Raw genomic sequence first — 19,429 nt, forward strand, 5'->3', positions numbered from 1 at the left:
AAATCTATAACAAATTAAGAGTCCCAGTGGCAGATTTCAGGTCAGTTTTTAATTGGTGTATTGTGTATAAACTAACTGCAGTCTGCAATCACTTACATGGTCTTTTGTCTATAAACTGATTACGGTATGAATTCACTTATAAGGTCTTCTGTATATAATCTGACCACGGTCTGAAATAACTTACATGGTCTGTATATAAACTGAAAACGGTCTGAAATCACTTATATGGTTTGTATATAAACTGAACACGGTCTGATATCACTTATATGGTCCCCTGTATATAAGAAGTCAATAACAAATTGAATAAACACCAGCGCGTGGTGACTGCCCGCAGAACAAGATATAATGACCATTCTGAGGTACAGTATTCCAGAACTGAAGGGAAACGCGTACTGTTCCAACGCGTACTATTCCTCAAGTTAGGGAATCGGTGCATAATGTGCCATGCCCTCAGAGCCTAGTACCTGTGTACAACATACGTAGGCCCACGGTAGAGCAGGCAGACAGCGGCCATGATTGTCCGTCTTGGAACACGAATTCAAACTTTAAATACTGTGCAGAATTAAAATGTTCTATAATTTAGTGGCCATATGTCATTTTAGCTGCATTCCAGTGTAACGTATCCCAGTTCCATTGCTTTCTCAGCGGAGTTTGTATAGAAGCGACGCAAGTTTGCGACAATGAAATAGACTGTCCGGAAGTGGAGGATGAACTAGACTGTGGTAAGTAAACTACTGTGAAATTTGCATGTATTTTTCCTGATCACTGGTCCATCCTGGATAGCTTGTTAGATCTAATATTTAGAACAGTATTTGATGCATATAGAACGGATATCTAGAATACAGGATACCAAGACCACAGGATCTCTGAAATATGAAATACTAATTAAGTCATGAAATTTAGAATAGTTTCCACGTAATAGAATTACAATATTACCAATGTGAATTTATCGGGCTGCAGTTTCTATACAAATAACCTTTTGTACATTTCAAAAAGGAAAAAAAAGCAATAAAGAAAAGTGCACTCCCCTTACAATTACCTAAGAGTAACAAGTATTAAAGCAATCACAAAATATGAAACAAATCTGGCAACTGTTGTATATGCTAATAAGAATGGCTCGGTGATTAGTGTGCCAGACTCACGATTGAAAGGGTGTGGGTTCGAATCCAGTTTCTATACAAATAACCTTTTATACATTTTAAAAGGAAATAAAAGCAATAAAGAAAAGTGCTCTCATTTTACAATTACATGAAAGGGTGTGGGTTCGAATCCTACCACTGGATCAGCCTGTTTCAGCTATTGTGCTCTGTCCTTGGGCAAGGTATTTTACTCCAATTGACACTGTGCTAAGTAGCATACCTGTGTTGTTGCGACGTGAAGCATCAGATGAAAACTGACACTCCACAAGACTATGTTGCATAACATATATCTCAACGATCCTTCTTTTACAGCCGTTCGGTGCAGCAACAGAGAGTTCCAATGCACGAACATGATGTGTATCAATTCCAAATGGATGTGCGACGGTGAGGTCGACTGTATAGACGGGAGCGACGAAGTCAATTGTGATACTGCAGGTTATGATACTGTTTTAATGAAAGACGATTCACTGCTTTGTAACAGGCCACTGATTAAAAGCAAAACTATCTTCAGATCAATGGAAGGGACTGCGATGTAATAATAATAATAATAATTATTGATGACTTTGTATAGCGCCTAATCTTTAGAAGCTCTAAGCGCTTTACAACATTAGAAAACACCTATAAGATAAAAAAAACATATAATACTATTATTACAGAAAGAAACAACATGAAATTAGAAAAAAAAACATTAAAAAATGAAAATAACATGCTGAGAATATTTCAGGTAGGAAGCATTATTGGATCTTTAAGTTTGTTCTTGCAGTCGAAATAAGTGAGTTTGTAGAGCCCTCTTGAATGTGATCACTGTGTCTTTGTGTCTAAGTTCAGTGGGTAATTCATTCCACTTTGCTGGGCCTTGGTATGCAAAAGAACGCTGTCCATATAACTTTGTTTTCATAGTGGGAATAATGAGTATACGATTGTCAGAAGAGGAGCGTAAGTGCATTGATGGTGTGTACACATGGATGAGATTGGATCGGTATGTTGGACTAGAGTCTCAGCTCAATATATGCAGCCTTGCATATGTTCATGACATGTTGGTGAAATGTGAGAGTACTGTCCAGAATAACACCTAGGTTTCGTACTGATTGTGTGAATTTAATGTTGGCGTTGCTGATATTTATTGTTTGAGGTAAAGGATGTGAATGAGAAGGTCTTTGTGTTATTATCAGAATGGCCTCAGTTTTATCATCATTCATCTGCATGTTGTTACATGTCATTAATTATTTCACATCAGAAATGCACCTCTCTACACCTTGGATGGTAGCATCAACTTCAGTTGGGTGGCTATATTTGTATATTTGGGTGTCATCAGCGTACAATTGGTGAGACACTGGATGATGATCTATGACACTTGAGAGCGACTGAGTGTACATAATGAAGACAACATGTCCAAGATCAGACCCCTGTGGAACACCACAACATAGATCAACTGGGCTGGAGAGTATTCCATTTGCAGATACAATTTGTGTCCTGTTGACCAAGCAGGACTTGAACCACAGTAAGGCTGTATCATGAATGCCAAATACATGCTGGAGATGGTGAAGTAATATATCATGGTATATTGTGTCAAATGCTGCAGACAAATCAAGGAGGGTGAGGACTGTAATCTGTCCGCTATCCAACGCAGAGAGAATGTCATTGACTACTTTTAGAAGAGTAGTTTCAGTACTGTGGTAAGGGCGATATGCAGATTGTACATTGCTGAAAAGACTGTTTGAATTTAGATGAGATACAAGCTGGGATAGAACAACCTTTTCTAAGATTTTTTATATGAATGGGAGATTAGAAACTGGGCGGTAGTTCTTTAAATCGTTATGGTCTAGTGTTGGTTTCTTTAGCAGAGGCTTTACAATGACAGTTTTCAAAAATGATGGGAATTCTCCGGATGAGAGAGAGGTATTAATAAAATCAGTTAGTGAAGGCAATACGGTATCTAAGCACTCAAGCAGCAGTGATGTTGGAATTGGATCAAGTTCACATGACTTTGGTGCACTCTTCATCACGACTGTACGTACAAAATCCATAGAGACAGGTTCAAATGCTGCTAATGGTTGCCGCTCAAATTCTGTATCCCAACTGTATGGTGACGACGAGTCAATCGAAATTGTGGTGTCAAGCTTATCTCTAATGGTTTGTACTTTGTCACGGAAGAAATTTGCAAACATGTCCGGAAGGACGACTGGAGAGAAGGTAGTTGGAAGTGGTGTTGATTTGTTCCTTGACATTAGCTTGTTAGTAATATCGAAGAGCTCTTTTCAGCTGGAACTTTCCATGATCTTAGTAGTGTAGTGGGCTGATTTTGCTGAATGGATTATATTTGTGACATTCTTCTTAGCGACTTTATAGATTTGCTTATGAATAGTGAGTCTGATGGAAAGCCAGAGCCTCTCAGCTTTACGGCGGTCTCTTTTAGCAGTGCGAAGCTGGTCCCTTATACACTGCTATACCATGGAGAACACATTTGAATTGATACTATGCACTTGGTAGCTGGGGCATGTTTGTCAAGCAATAAACGCAAACAGTTCTCGAGTTGTTCTGCGGTAGGAGGTAAGCAAGGTGTTAGGTTAGCTTGGATGTCGTGCATTAGTTTAGTTCTATTTATCCTACTGAGGTTTCTCTTAATAGCAGATAAAGGTAGCGGGTTAGGGACTGATACGTCAAGATGGCATATAATGCAGAGGTGATCTGATGCAAGGTCATGGGATACCAGGGAGGACCGTAGAATGTTATCATCAGGTCTATGAAGAATCCAGTCTAAAATGTGACCATGTTTATGGGTGGGTTGGTTAACTGACTGTTTGATGTTAAAAACATTAATGGAATGAGTTTTGATGTATTTGAGTTTCCGGGACAGTCAAAGTGAAAGTTGAAATCTCCAAGAATAATCAGGTTGCCACCTATCGAATTTACATAGTCCAGGAGATTCGGAAACTGCTCCAAAAAGAGAGAGTCAGCCAGCTTGTTTTTTCTGCTAGGAGGTGGCAGAAAAAATGGACTGACCTTTGCTCCAGTGTGAGTGTGGTTTTGGACTATTTCAAACGATGTGTGGTCGAAATTGAATGGTGGTGTAGTTAAGACGTTTTATCATTGAGTTCTTTGTGATGACAGCAATTCCACCTCCACGAGAATTACGGGGAAACCACTTGATGGAGTAACCAGTGGTTGTTAGATCCGCACACTTGGGTTCATCGCCTGATGTTTTTAGCCATGTTTCTGTCAGGAAAAATATGTCAACATTTTGGTCGTTGATAAAATTAACTATTTCTGTGCGTTTTTCCGGTGGTCCTACTGACTGGGCATTGAATAATGCAATGCGTAGAGGTATTTCTTGGATAGTTGACGCAAAGGTTGATGAATTAATAGGGATTTGATTTAGGTTATCTAAATTAACGGTCGAAATCTTTTTACATTGTTTAGCCGAAATAAGGGAGGTAACTGGGATTCTTCTTCCTGTTCTACGCCGGCCAGCTTTGAAACAACCGTTCCTGTTTTTTCGCTTCTGTTTACATTTAGGTAATGATGAATGTAGTCCCAGTTCGTTTAGTCTAGAGCACAATATAGCGTGGAGAGCCAAGGAGTGAAAAGCAATTAATGTGGGTCCATCGTAGCATAAACGGGTTGACTGACGAGTATCACGTGATGGCGGTTTGTTCAGAAACAGTGGAGCAAGACAGCTGAGAAAAAGTCTAATTGTTCTCGTTTCCAAAACAAGGAGATGAAGAAACACACACGAATTTAACAGCCAATACATAATGAACACAATAACGAAGATGAAAAAAGGCAACAAGCACAAATATCATGAAAACGGCACTAAAAAAAGGAACAGCTGCTTCAAGCCGGTTAAGCGATAGCGGCCATCTTGTCTTCTATATAGCGGTTTTAGAGTCCGAAATCTGGGCAATGTTTTATGAATTTTTCTTTAATATGTGCATACTAATAGCATGCAAATACATCTAGCTTTCATTCAAAACATCTATATATCACCACAATGGTGTGACATATAAATCCTAAATTAAGAAATTAGATTATTGTTCTCAAAATTCTGTATTAGTCACATTTGTATCCTTATCTTTCGTTTAGACGTGTCTTGTGACGATCCGAGCACATTCCGATGCTCTGACGGAAGGTGTATCCACGCCACCTTGGTATGTGACGGTGACACTGACTGTAAGGACGAGACTGATGAAGCGTCATGTGACACGATTGGTACGTAAACTTGTTTGGTTCTTCTAAAAGCTGATCTCATTTTATCAATTGGAGGTGACTAAACGTAGGTTTACGTTTAGGCACGTGCGGAAAGTTGCGTGGATCAAACAACTTGAAGGAGTATGGAGGCTAATGTCAACATGCTATTCATTATAGTACATATTACTAATTTTGAAATATTTATAATGTTAGTATGAATTACAATATATACTACCAACAAGGATAACATAATATACTACAGTAGGGATAGCAATATATACTACCAGTAATGATAGCAATATATACAACAGTAATGATAGCAAAATATATGCTACCAGTAGTGATAGCAATATATACTACCAGCGATGATAACAATATATACTACAGTAAGGATACCAGAATATACTACAGTAACGATAACAATATATAATACCAGTAATAATAGCAATATATACTACCAGTAATGATAGCAATATATACTACCAGTAATGATAGCAATATATACAACAGTAATATCAAAATATATACTGCCAGTAATGATATCAAAATATACTACCAGCGAGGATAACAATATATACTAAACTAAGGATAGCAATATATAATACTAGTATGAATAACATGATATACTATCACTAAGGATAACAATATATACTACACATTTTTTTTCTTTCTCTGATTTCACTTGTATGTTGGGGGCCCCGAGTGGCCGAGTGGTCTAAAGCCCTCTCCGTTACGGATCACTGCCATCTCACCTCTGTCTGCGCCGGTTCGAATCTCGGATTCAGCCAATGCGGGTATGTGAGAAAGCTTGCCAGTAGCTTCTCGTGGGTCTGCGGTTCTTTCTGGAGTTTTCCCAAGTTCATCCTCCACCATTAATACTGGCCGCCTTGTATAGCCTATCATGTGCTGAAAAATGGCGTTAAACCCTACCACAACAACAACTACCACTAAGGATAACAAAATATACTACGGTAAGGATAAGAATTGTATTGCCAGTACTAACAGCAACATACACCACCCGGTAGTAATATAGACTACCATTAATGACAGCATTGTATATTACCCATAAGGATAACAATATATACTACTAGTACGAGCAAGGCATTTAGTGTGTTGCAAAATTTTACATTTAAAAAGATCTATCCACCAATGTGTTCACCGCAACCAAACGAAATCTCAAAGATTCATGTTATTACTGTGTTCACCGTAACCAACCAAATCCCTTGTATTCATATCAAAAATGGTCTGCAAGTACTTGACAGCATGGTAAACATGTATAAGTCTGCTGCATTATGCAGTCTACATTTTTGTAGCGAAGTCCTTGCAATGAGAGCTTCCCATAATGAAGTCCTTGTAAAGAGGGAGCGTCCCATAACGAAGTCCTTGCAAAAAGGGAACTTCCCATGAAGAAGTCCTTGCAAAGAGAGAACTTCCCATAACGAGGTCCCTGCAAAGAAGCTTTCTATAAAACATATGCAGAACAGTTTCTTTTTAATGCGTGTAATACAAATAACGATCTTAATGGATTCTTAATAATTAGTTACATGGAAGTAGCTACTGTCAACCAATGTGATGCCATCTGCAAAAAAGACAATCTTTTAGGTATGCTAGTATAATGACTGTCATTATATAGCACAGTTAAGTTTGCAAAACTTCACGTAGCATAAAATGATAACATATATAGTACTAGTATATAGACCTCAACATGAAAATTATAATCTATATTGTACTAGTATATAGACCTCAACGTGAACATTATAATATATGTTGTTCTAGTATATAGACCTCAACATGATAATTATAATCTATACTGTACTAGTATAGAGACCTCAATATGAAAATTTAAATCTATACTGTACTAGTATATAGACCTCAACATGAAATTTATAATATATAATGTACTAGTATATAGACCTCAATATGAAAATTATAGTCTGTAATTTACTAGTATATAGACCTCAGTAAGAAAATTATAATCTATACTGTACTAGTATATAGACCTCAACATGAAAATTATCTATACTGTACTAGTATATAGACCTCAACATGAAAATTATCTATACTGTACTAGTATATAGACCTCAACATGTAAATTATAATCTATATTGTTCTAGTATATAGAGCTCAACATGAAAATTATAATTTATGCTGTACTAGTATATAGACCTCAATATGAAAATTATTATATAAGCTGTACTAGTATATAGACCTAATATGGAATTTTTGATCTAAACTATACTAGTATATAGACCTCAACATGAAAATTATAATCTATACTGTGCTACTATATAGATCTCAATATGAAAATTATAATCTATGCTGTACTGTTATATAGATCTCAACATGAAAATTATAATTTATGCTGTATTAGTATACAGAACTCAACATGAAAAGTATCATCTATGCTGTACTTGTATATAGACCTCAACATGAAAATTATAATATATGCTGTACTAGTATATATACCTCAACATTAAAAGTATCATCTGTGCTGTACTAGTATGTAGACCTCAATTTGAAAATTATGATCTAAACTATACTTGTATATAGACCTCAACATGAAAATTATAATCTATACTGTACTAGTTAGTATATAGACCTCAACATGAAAATTATAATATATGCTTTACTAGTATATAGACATGAAGATGAAAATTATAATATATACTGTACTAGTATATAGACCTTAATATGAAAATTATAATCTATATTATACTAACATCTACTATCAATGTGATAATTATATCCTATATGGTATTAGTATGTCTCAATATTATAATTATAACATTACTGTACTTGTATATATTACAATATAATAATTATAACCCATACTTACTATTATAAAGACCTCTTTATGAAAATTATAATCTATACTGTATTAGTATATAGACCTCAACATGAAAATTATAATCTATGCTGCACTATTATATAGATCTCAACATTAAAATTATCATCTATGTTGTACTAGTATATAGACCTCAATATGAAAAATACAATCTATGCTGTACTAGTTTATAAACTTCAATATGAAAATTATAATCTATGATGTACTAGTATATAGACCTTAATATGAAAAATACGATCTATGCTGTACTAGTTTATAAACTTCAATATGAAAATTATAATCTATGATGTACTAGTATATAGACCTTAATATGAAAATTATAATCTATATTATACTAACATATACTATCAATGTGATAATTATATCCTATATGGTATTAATATGTCTCAATATTGTAATTATAACATTACTGTACTAGTATATGCATTTCAATATAATAAGTATAGCATTACTGCACTAATATATACATCACAGTATGATAATTATAACCTATACTATACTAGTATATACATTTCAATATGATAATTATGGCACTGTTACTATTTATGTATTTTATATGAATTCAGTATACCAAATTATAAATTAATCTTTTTTCTATCAGGTTTATTTTACAAAATGTTATGATTTAAAATATATAACACTTGCCAAAATACACATTACCCTATCATCCCTCCTTTTCTCATATGTGTCAGACCATGTTGTATTAACTTACACCAGCCTACCATCCCTACTTTCCTCATATGTGTCAGACCATGTATTAACTTACACCAGCCTACCATCCCTACTTTCCTCATATGTGTCAGACCATGTTGTATTAACTTACACCAGCCTACCATCCCTACTTTCCTCATAACTGTCAGGAGAAATTGTACACTAGCCTACCAACCTCCTCTCATCCTACTGTCACATTAAGTTGTATTAATATACACTAGCCTTCTTCTCCTCATAATGTTACAATAAATTGCATTAATATACACTAGCCCTCCTCTCCTCATAATGTTACAGTAAGTTGTATTAATATACATTAGCCCTCCTCTTCTACTACTGTCACATTAAGTTGTATTAATATACACTAGCCCTCCTCTTCTACTACTGTCACACTAGGTTGTATTAATATGCACTAGCCCTCCTCTCCTCCTACTGTCACACTAAGTTATATTAATATACACTAGCCGTCCTCTCCTCCTACTGTCACATTAAGTTGTAGTAATATACACTAGCCCTCCTCTTCTCCTACTGTCACACTAAGTTGTATTAATATACACTAGCCCTCCTCTCTTCCTACTGTCACACTAAATTGTATTACACTAAGTTGTATTAATATACACTAGCCCTCCTCCCCTCCTACTGTCACACTAAATTGTATTAATATACATTAGCCCTCCTCTCCCTATGCTAGTTGTACTAAGTTGTACCAATATTCACTAGACTTTTATCTCTCCAGTCCCCTTACTTGTCTGGCTGTCCTGACTGTATGTATCGTGAATTGGGGAAAGCATATGTCACCTTTTGTCTAACACACTGTACGTTAATTGTTGTATTTTCTTACGAAATTGGAGAATGTGTGTGTGTGTGTGTGTGTGTGTGTGTGTGTTTAAAAAGTGCAGGTGTTTCCTGATGAGTACAAGACAATGAGTGATTATAATTAATATTATCAAATAATTAATGTTTTCCTAGGTAATAATGGTTCTTTTGTCTTCGCCGCCTGGGATAAGATTGTCGTTGTGTCTATACGAGGCGATGCCTTTGTGGCCGAGCATGTTCCACTCAAAGGTATCAATTCCACTGTCTTTCTGGATGTGGATAGATTGAGCAATACAGTCTATTGGAGCAGCCAAAATTACATACATAGAGCAAACCTAAACGGTTCAGGTAAAAATACGGCATTATAGTTTTCTACCTGTTTATCAATAACTCTGTAGTTCTACTTATTTCTTTTTAACTTGTGAGGCTATTAAACATGTATGTATGTATGTATGTATGTATGTATGTATGTATGTATGTATGTTGTAGGGTTTAACGCCATTTTGTAGCACACGATAGGCTATGCATGGCGGCCAGTATAATTGGTGGAGGACGAACCAGGGAAAACCCCGGTAAAAACCACCAACCCATGAGAAGCTACTGGCAGGTTTTCTCACGTACCAACGTTAGCCGAGCCTGAGACTAGAACTCACGCAGCCAGAGTTGAGATGGTAGTCATCCGAAATGGTAAGCGCTTTAGACCACTCGGCCACTCGGGGCCCTATGTATGTATATGTGTGTGTGTGTGTGTGTGTGTGTGTGTGTGTGTGTGTGTGTGCGTGCGTGCGTGCGTGCGTGTATGTATGTATGTATGTGTGCATGCATGGTTTTACGTCTATATGATCACAAACTTGAGTAGCAGATAAGAAGCATAACGAACAAGTTTTGTAAAACTTAACGAACAATTTAATTATTAAAGTGATAACTGAAAAATATGAGAGGAACGTACAATATAATTAAGTGAATCCAAATTGGTTCTTATAAACGTCTATAAGCGAATGAAAAATCCCATATAATTTCAATACCAGAAAATGTACTGGTCCTCCAAGAACCGTGACGTCATCAAGATTGCGTTGTCCAGAGTTCTTTCGAATAATTTGTAACAGTTCTAGAATAATATTAGAGTCCAAATAATGAGCACTTTCCATCACCACTGAACAGTCCAAACATATGTTAAAATATCTAAGTACAACATAAAATATGTATGCAGACTTACATCAGGAACACAAAAAGTGTGAATGTCTCCAGAAATCGGAATGAAAATTAAAAATGAATGCTTATTTTTCTCCTTATATACACCGTTCATTGTGACTTTAGTTCGCAATAGACTCCATGTGACAACATACACCATTGATTTACGACAAATTACGTATATTTACATGACCTCACGCAACCAGTGGGATTCCACATAATTATTCTGGAAACATCGATATCACATCAGTCACTGAGAAAATACAACATAGGTTACAATTTAGGTCTTCTTATAACGATAATAATTGTCAACAAGTACATAAACATCAATTTTAAGATCCTACATAATTTGTGTTTTCAACAGAGCCAACTTACACGCACAATTTAAACAAACATATATCTATAGTTTACGACCATGAATAAAATAATTAAATTTTGTATTAAAAAAATCATATACTAGAAATTACAGAAAATATAGATAAACTTGTATGTATGTAGGGAGGGAGGGAGGCAGGTAGGTAGGTAGGTAGGTAGGAAGGTCAGAAAGTGAGAGGGAGATACGTAGTTAAGGAGGTAGGTGCGTATTGGGTTAATGGTTAGATAGATAGGTATATAGCCACCCATAATTTTGGAGGGATTTTAGCCATCACTGTCAGCAATCGAAATTCGGATATATGTATATCTGAGAGAGAGAGAGAGAGAGAGAGAGAGAGAGAGAGAGAGAGACAGAGAAAGTGATTTGGATTTTTGACGTAGGTTTAACAATGTTTCAGTCATATCGCTACGATGTCAGCAGTGTGGCAGTTTATAGTGATGCCTATTACTGGGGCGTCATGTCGCAATCATGTATCATGATGTCCCACTCAGTCACATTATCCTGACACCAGGCCAACAAGTCCTAACACTAACCTGTTAATGCTGAGCGCCAAGCGAGTCAGCTGTTAGTACCATTTTTATAAGTCTTTGGTATAACTCGGCCGGCGATCGAAACCACGACCTCCCGCATCCACTAGACCACTGGAGCAGTCTAAGGGGGGGGGGGCAACTAGCACTACCACTACAGACTTGAAAAAATGGTTTCCGGCAATTACAACTGATGCCTAGTACTTCCTTTTTGTCAAAATCCAAAGATCCCATTTCAGAGTCCGCCTAAATCTCTTGTAAAAGATATACAGTAAAAGTCAGATTTTATGCCCTAAATTGTATCCTGCTCCAACATTAAAAGGCCAGTATCCCCCCCCAGACTAAAGCGTATATTAATGCGTGCGTGCGTATGGGTGTGGATGTGTACGTCTGTGATATTTTGATTTTTTCTAACACAGCTTTAACAATTGTTCATTCGTATCGTTGACCCTTTTCAGCATAGGATTCCCTCATGCACTTAAAAGTCCTACTATACCATTATATATATATATATATATATATATATATATATATATATATATATATATATATATATATATATATATATATATATATATATATATATATATATATATATATATATATCACTTTTAACTCCTGGTACAGACTTTTATATAATTTTTATAATTCTTATTCATGTATGAAATGTGTACAAAATGTCTTTGTCAAGTTTGGCCTACATGACTTGAGTCTGTTAAGAGTATTCTATTGCATAAGATCTACAGATAGACGTTTATATACGTGTTGACAATGATTAATAATAACCTTAATAATAAAACTCAAACTGCACTTATGGCGTAGTTTCTGACTGATGGGATATCGATGTTTTGAGGATAATTCTGTAGCTTTAGAATGGTTGTGCGAGGTCACATGAATATGCTTAATGCGACTCAAAATCAATAGTGTATGCTGTCAGGTGGGATCTGTTGAGAAGTATAGTCGCAATATACAGTGTATATATGGAGAAAATTAAGCATTCAGATTTATTTAGATTTTTGTAATCATTCACACTTATTGTGCTCCTGTTGTAAGTCTGCAGAATTGTTTGATGTTGTACTTAGATATTATTGGTGAAGATTGTTTGAACTGCTCAGTAGAAACAGAAAGTGCTCATAATTTGGACAATAATATTATTTTGGAACCGTTAAAAATTATTCGAAAGAATTCTGGACAACGCCATCTTGACAATGTCACGGTTCTTGGAGGACCAGTACATTTCCCGTAATGAAATTTATAAGGCACTTTTCTTTCATCTACAACTTTCATAGACCTTTGATATATATATATATATATATATATATATATATATATATATATATATATATATATATATATATATATATATATATATACGATTATGTGGTCACAAGTGTTTAAGAAGCAGAACAAACAAATTTTATAAAACTTAACAAACAGTTTCATTAGCAAAGGTATAAATGAATACTGTGAGAAGAACTTAACAGTATTATGAAGTGGATCCAAGCTAGTCCTTAAAAATGTCACTGAAAGTCCTAAATTATATATAAATTAGGTAACTTAATATCACCTATCATTCAATCAATTTTTTATGCCATTAGGAACACTATGCAAAACAAGAACAAAAGCAAAAGCCAATAAACGGACAATATAATGTTATGGAAAAAGTAGACATCTCGTTTGTGCCCCATATGCAGTTCAGACTTGAATTTTTACTGAGAAAATGATTTGATAAGAACTGTACATGCACGCGAATCAAGTCAATATAATGACCACTTTCGCTTGTCCGAGAATCAAGGTAATATAATGACCACATTCGTATGCTACCATATGGCCAATCCATGCCAGAATGTTACACAAATCATTTGGTCCAGATTCAGTGGAGGAAGTGGGTGCCATAATGGCAATCATTTTGGTTTATTTTTGTCCGATAATCTATGCCAAAAGGTTAATATACCATTTTGTCCAAAAAATGTATGACAAAACGGTTAATATACCCCTACGGTATCTTAATTGATTTCTCATATTAAACTGCAATTTTAAAGTTTGTATAAATGGACAATGATTTTTTAAAGCTTACTTATTTTATTAATATACTTCATATATAGATCAGGAAATTGTGATAAAGACTGGAGACAATAAATTAAGCGAAGGGCTAGCTGTCAACCAAGTGGATAAAACCATTTACTGGACAAATAAAAATAATCAAAGTATTTCCATGACAAATCTTCTTGACATGACAACCGTTACTATCGCAACTAATATCACAGAGCCTATCGATGTCTACTTCGATAGAAAGGCAAGGTTAGTATTTTCGTCCTTTTATCACCTTTTAATTACAAAGATGTTTAATATTTTCATATCCTGTGCTACATAGAGGTTCCATATCTGTACAGCCATTACTATATAGAAGTACGATATATGTACATCCTGTACTAATAGAGGTTCTATAAATGTTCATCCTGTGCTATATAGAGGTTCGATATCTGTACATCCTATGTTACACAGAGGGTATCGACGTTCTTTAGGTTGTATAAGGAAATATTTATCAAGTAAAGTGGGAGACATTGTATTGTCACGAGTGGCGAAGACACGAATGACATTACAAACTATTTCCTCTTTACGAGTAACAATTTTTTTTCGCCACTGAAATAAGCGTAGACTTTATGTTTTGTAACCTTTTATTATATCTTAATTTATGATATTTTTAAACCAAAACCCTTCGATTTGCATGGATTTTTTCTCCATTCATTGTCAATGCAGATTTGTATAGTTATCTTTAATGGTGTAGGTGTTCTGTAGAAATATCACAAAGCTACCACATAAGACAGACTTCAGAGTGTAACATATTTTTTTTAAAAATTGTAATGATGTTTGCTTGAATGATAGTTGTTCCTTTGTTCGTTTTTGCACTGATTCTGATTGGCTAAGCTAAATAATGGCGAGTGTTTCCCAGACGAAATTCAGTGTTTTAAGTATTTCCCATCGCGATATTAGTCTAAGAATTTTTTTTTTTTTTTGTTTTCGTGTTAAAATTGTCTAAGTGACGGATATCTGGAAGTTGAGGGACACGGAATTTAAATAACAAATATATAGTTGTGTGTGTATCACTTATCTGCAGACTCTCTCTCTCTCTCTCTCTCTCTCTCTCGTACGTACAGTCTGTTAGCATGATATTCCTTTTTTTTAAAAAGTAGCGTGATCGATTTTAGTCTGCCCATACGAAGATGTCTCTGTACATATGAATGATGGAATAATGTAGTCACACGAATCAACGAAAAGGGAAAGTTAGAAATGGAGGAAAGAAACAATTATATGTTTGGTAACAATGTTAATTAAATAATAATTATAACTTAGATGAACTGTAAATACATTTAAATGTTTGAATTACCTGTTGCCGGTTCTTCATTTCGCTTTGTTTATATTTCTGACACGTTTAAATATTATAGCCGGTATGTGAAAGCCAGCGCGTTCACTGTGTAAGTGGTTGACCATGCTGTGTTTGTATCGCTCTACTTTCTTCATTTAAAGCATTTTTCTTGTTTAAATCAATAGTGTGTCTTATATTTATTTAATCAGTATGAATAAAAATAGAAGTTCATAAACTAAAAGAATTTGCAAAGTAGATTGCTATTATTTGCGAAAGGTTAAAAACTACATTTTGCAGCAGACAAACTGGACAGAGCGGTGCTGAGTTCATTCATTCAACCAATACCCAGTTTCTTGAAGTCAGTCTCAACTGCGTATTTGCATGTGATATAAATAAAATAAATGTATTGTATACATAATTTATTTAAAGAAAACAAGGCAAGCCGCAATGTCGGACACACTCTCTCTCTCTCTCCATTTGGTTCACACGATTCAATCAGGATAGCAATCACGATTCAACCAGGATAACAATCCCCATTTAGATCACACAATTCAGTCAGGTCAGCAATCCCCATCTAAATCACATGATTCAATAAAGATACTAATCCCCATTTAGATCACACGATTCAATCAGGATAGCAATCCCCATCTAGATCACATGATTCAATCAGGATATTAATCCCCATTTAGATCGCACGATTCAATCAGGATAACAATCCCCATTTAGATCACACGATTCAATCAGGATTGCAGTCCACATTTAGATCACACGATTCAATCATGATAACAATCCCCATTTAGATCGTACGATTCAATCAGGATGGCAATCCCCATTTAGATCACATTACTCAATCAAGTTAGCAATCCCCATTTAGATCACACGATTTAATCAGGACAGCAATCCCCATTGAGATCAAACGATTCAACCAGGATAGCAATCCCAATTTAGATCACACGATTCAATCAGGATAGCAATCTACATTTAGATCACACGATTCAATCAGGACAGCAATCCCCATCTAGATCACACGATTAAATCAGGAAAACAATCCCCATTGAGATCAAACGATTTAATCAGGATAACAATCCCCATTGAGATCAAACGATTTAATCAGGACAACAATCCCCATTGAGATCAAACGATTCAACCAGGATAGCAGTCCCCATTGAGATCAAACGATTCAGCCATGATAGCAATCCCAATTGAGATCAAACGATTCAACCATGATAGCAATCCCAATTTAGATCACACGATTCAATCAGGATAGCTATCCCCATCTGTATCACATGATTCAATCAAGATATTAATTCCCATTTAGATCACACGATTCAATCAGGATAGCAATCCCCATTTAGATCATGTGACTCAATCAAGTTAGCAATCCCCATTTAGATCACACGATTTAATCAGGACAACAATCCCCATTGAGATCAAACGATTCAACCAGGATAGCAATCCCAATTTAGATCACATGACTCCATGAGTATAGCAGTCCCCATTTAAATCACACGATTCAATCAGGGTAGCTATCCCCGTTTAGATCACACGATTCAATTAAGATAGCAATCCCCATTTAGATCATACGATTCAATCAGGAGAGCAATCCCCATTAAGATCACACGATTCAATCAGGATAGCAATCCCAATTAAGATCACGCGATTCAATCAGGATAGAAATCCCCATTTATATCACACGATTCAATCAAGACAGCAATATGCTGGAAAATGCATTATTGCATAACGCATATGTTTGCTTACTGACAGTGGCTAGATTTGTTAATTTTTGATCGAAGAATAAAATTGTCTAGCTTTTATGTGTGCATTGGGATTTTTCAGACAAATTTATTGGACTGAAGGGAAAACGTTCCCCAAAATTTCACGAGCAGATTTGGATGGTAGTAACAGGGTAACCGTGGTGGATACGGACGTTATGTGGCCTCACAGTCTTGCTATTGATCATCTTAACAGTCGCCTTTACTGGACGGACATCATGAAGCAAAGTGTGGAGATGATTTTCCTTAATGGAACTGGAAGACGGGTGCTGGTGGAGAAATTGGGAAGACCTTTAGGGATAACGCTAATAGGTAATTAGAAAATCAGGATGAACTCTAGCTTATGTTCAGTATCACCTCGATCGCACTAACGTGAAAGGGACATAATTCGAGAGATAGTTAAATGGAAAGAGGGTTCGTGTAATTGTTATCATTGTGCAGGCTGATCTTAAAGCATTAGTTTCATCAATCCATGATGTTTCAGGCAATAATATTTCAATTTATTCTGCTCAAGCTGTTTAAAAATTTGACAAAAGGAAGTATAAAAACAGAGCAAATAGATCATCTCTGGCAGCAATTGTAAGCATTTATCAGGAATGCTAGACTATATCTGAGGACAGTGACTATTATAAAAATAGGTCTTTCTGTCCGCAACGACATGTTCAGCAAGTAGTCCTATTAGGTAATTAAGGAAGCACCGTCACATCTAGATGTTGACAGCACGTCAATTACTAATTTTTATCCATTATATAGTGCACAGACGGGTTTCGAGAAACAATTATTTAAAAGTTAATGTAGAATGGTATTATAAAGTGAGAAAACACGAAAGGAAAGAAATTCTATACAAGCAACATCAGCGATGCACGACAACCGAATGGAAATGACCCTCGTGATCTTGTATACGCAGAGAGTGAGAGAGAAGATAAATATTAACTTAATGCGAATTCCACCGCTGTTCAAATTCTGTTTCAGAAGAAATTAGTACGTGTTCAGTTTTTCAGCTTAATTATCACTCATATTAGAGGTCACATTTCAAAATATTAATTACAATTACATATACTGACTGTGATATTTTAATGGCTATGTGCCAGATAAATTCCATAGTTTGTTCATATTGCTGTCCCTAAGATTACGTAACATCAGGGCCGGCGCCCTAGGCAAGGTTAGATTCTGGCGCCCCCTCCCCTCCCCCCCCCCCCCAGAAAATATCAATTTCAAAATTTATAATTTTTAAAAATGCGCCCCCTGAAATCAGCGCCCTAGGCGGCTGCCTAGTTTGCCTATATGGTAGCGCCAGCCCTGCGTAACATATATGGTTGAATTTGTGCTTGAGGTTTTATATCAACCTTTCAGAAAGGAGTCCCTTTTTGGAAGTTCAATTTTATTGAGGTCTGACCGGGAGCACGGCCTCAAACTCAAACACTTATTTTTATGACCTCCAGGCCTTGCGTCAGACAGATTTGTTTATACTGATATCCGTCCACTCTGATATTACGATTTTTTACCATTCCAATTTATGATTATTTATATATATTCTGACATGACAGAAAGGTATACTAAACATACGACAATTTTCTTTCCAGGTAAATATGTATATTGGAGTGATCGTCTGCTTAAACACGTGGCCAGAATCAACAAAGAAACAGGTCTGGAGAAAAGAGTTATTTATCTTCCTCAGAATTATCAGTACTTCTCCATAAAAACTCTGTCCCAAATCACGGTGCCAGAGAAAATTCACACATCATAAAAGTGTTACGCTATGAATGTTGCAGTTCCATATCTCTCGTTTTGGAACATTCCAAAGTTCCAAATATCCTTGGAGCAAAGATTCAATGGGAACCCATCATTGCTGACACCAATAAGTAGAAATGACGAATGCGTTCGCCAGATATATATTTTAAATGAGTGAACATTGGAGTAGTAGCATACTTTTTTTACTCGAATTCTTTAAAAAGATAATGTACAGTAGACTTGCCTGAATATATCTCAGTTTCGTGAATATCAAGATGGCGATAGCAGGCGACTTAACATTTTACATTGTTATACACTATTTAGTCGGATTTTTTTTTTTTTACGGATCTGATATCCTACATGTATGATTATACTAAATGTGGATGCAAAGGCTTAACTACAATGATATTAAGATACGATTAGGTGTTTTATGGTGTACCAATTTACCTATATATTCTTGATGTAGCTTCGTAGAATACCTAATATCATTACTTTAATGCCTATTATCGCGTTATTGCATACTACAATAACTGTAATGCCTAATATCATAACTGTAATGCCTAATATCATAACTATATATGTGTAATGATTAAAAAAATTAAAAGAACTTGTACAGCTGTGTTTGCATGAACATATAATTAAAGATTCGAAGAAAAATGTTTGGTACCGGAGTATTTGCATTGTTACCGTTTTAAATACATAATAATGCAGTTCTTGCAGATAGTATGTTTCAGCAAATGACTGAACAAAATAAAAATAGATATCCAAA

The 19,429-nt window shown here is 35.5% G+C and overlaps 1 protein-coding gene across 2 annotated transcripts in view; it reads left to right on the forward strand.

Moving 5' to 3' along the window:
- Positions 1-19,429, forward strand: part of LOC149788527 (scavenger receptor cysteine-rich domain-containing protein DMBT1-like) — a 122,656-nt gene extending 103,227 nt beyond the window's left edge. The window contains exons 13-19 of one of the 2 annotated variants that reach the window (XM_089974541.1): positions 603-722; positions 1,452-1,574; positions 5,223-5,348; positions 9,850-10,044; positions 13,896-14,091; positions 16,994-17,241; positions 18,513-19,429. In XM_089974541.1, coding sequence (XP_089830667.1) covers positions 603-722; positions 1,452-1,574; positions 5,223-5,348; positions 9,850-10,044; positions 13,896-14,091; positions 16,994-17,241; positions 18,513-18,676 — 1,172 coding nt within the window. In that variant the 3' untranslated portion in view covers positions 18,677-19,429. Of the gene's footprint in view, positions 1-602; positions 723-1,451; positions 1,575-5,222; positions 5,349-9,849; positions 10,045-13,895; positions 14,092-16,993; positions 17,242-18,512 lie in introns of those variants that run through there. The other variant, XM_089974542.1, reaches the window with a different exon arrangement.

The sequence above is a fragment of the Sinohyriopsis cumingii genome, chromosome 11 (genome assembly GCF_028554795.1).
Source record: "Sinohyriopsis cumingii isolate HCF-2022 chromosome 11, ASM2855479v2, whole genome shotgun sequence".
In the NCBI taxonomy this organism is placed as follows: domain Eukaryota; kingdom Metazoa; phylum Mollusca; class Bivalvia; order Unionida; family Unionidae; genus Sinohyriopsis; species Sinohyriopsis cumingii.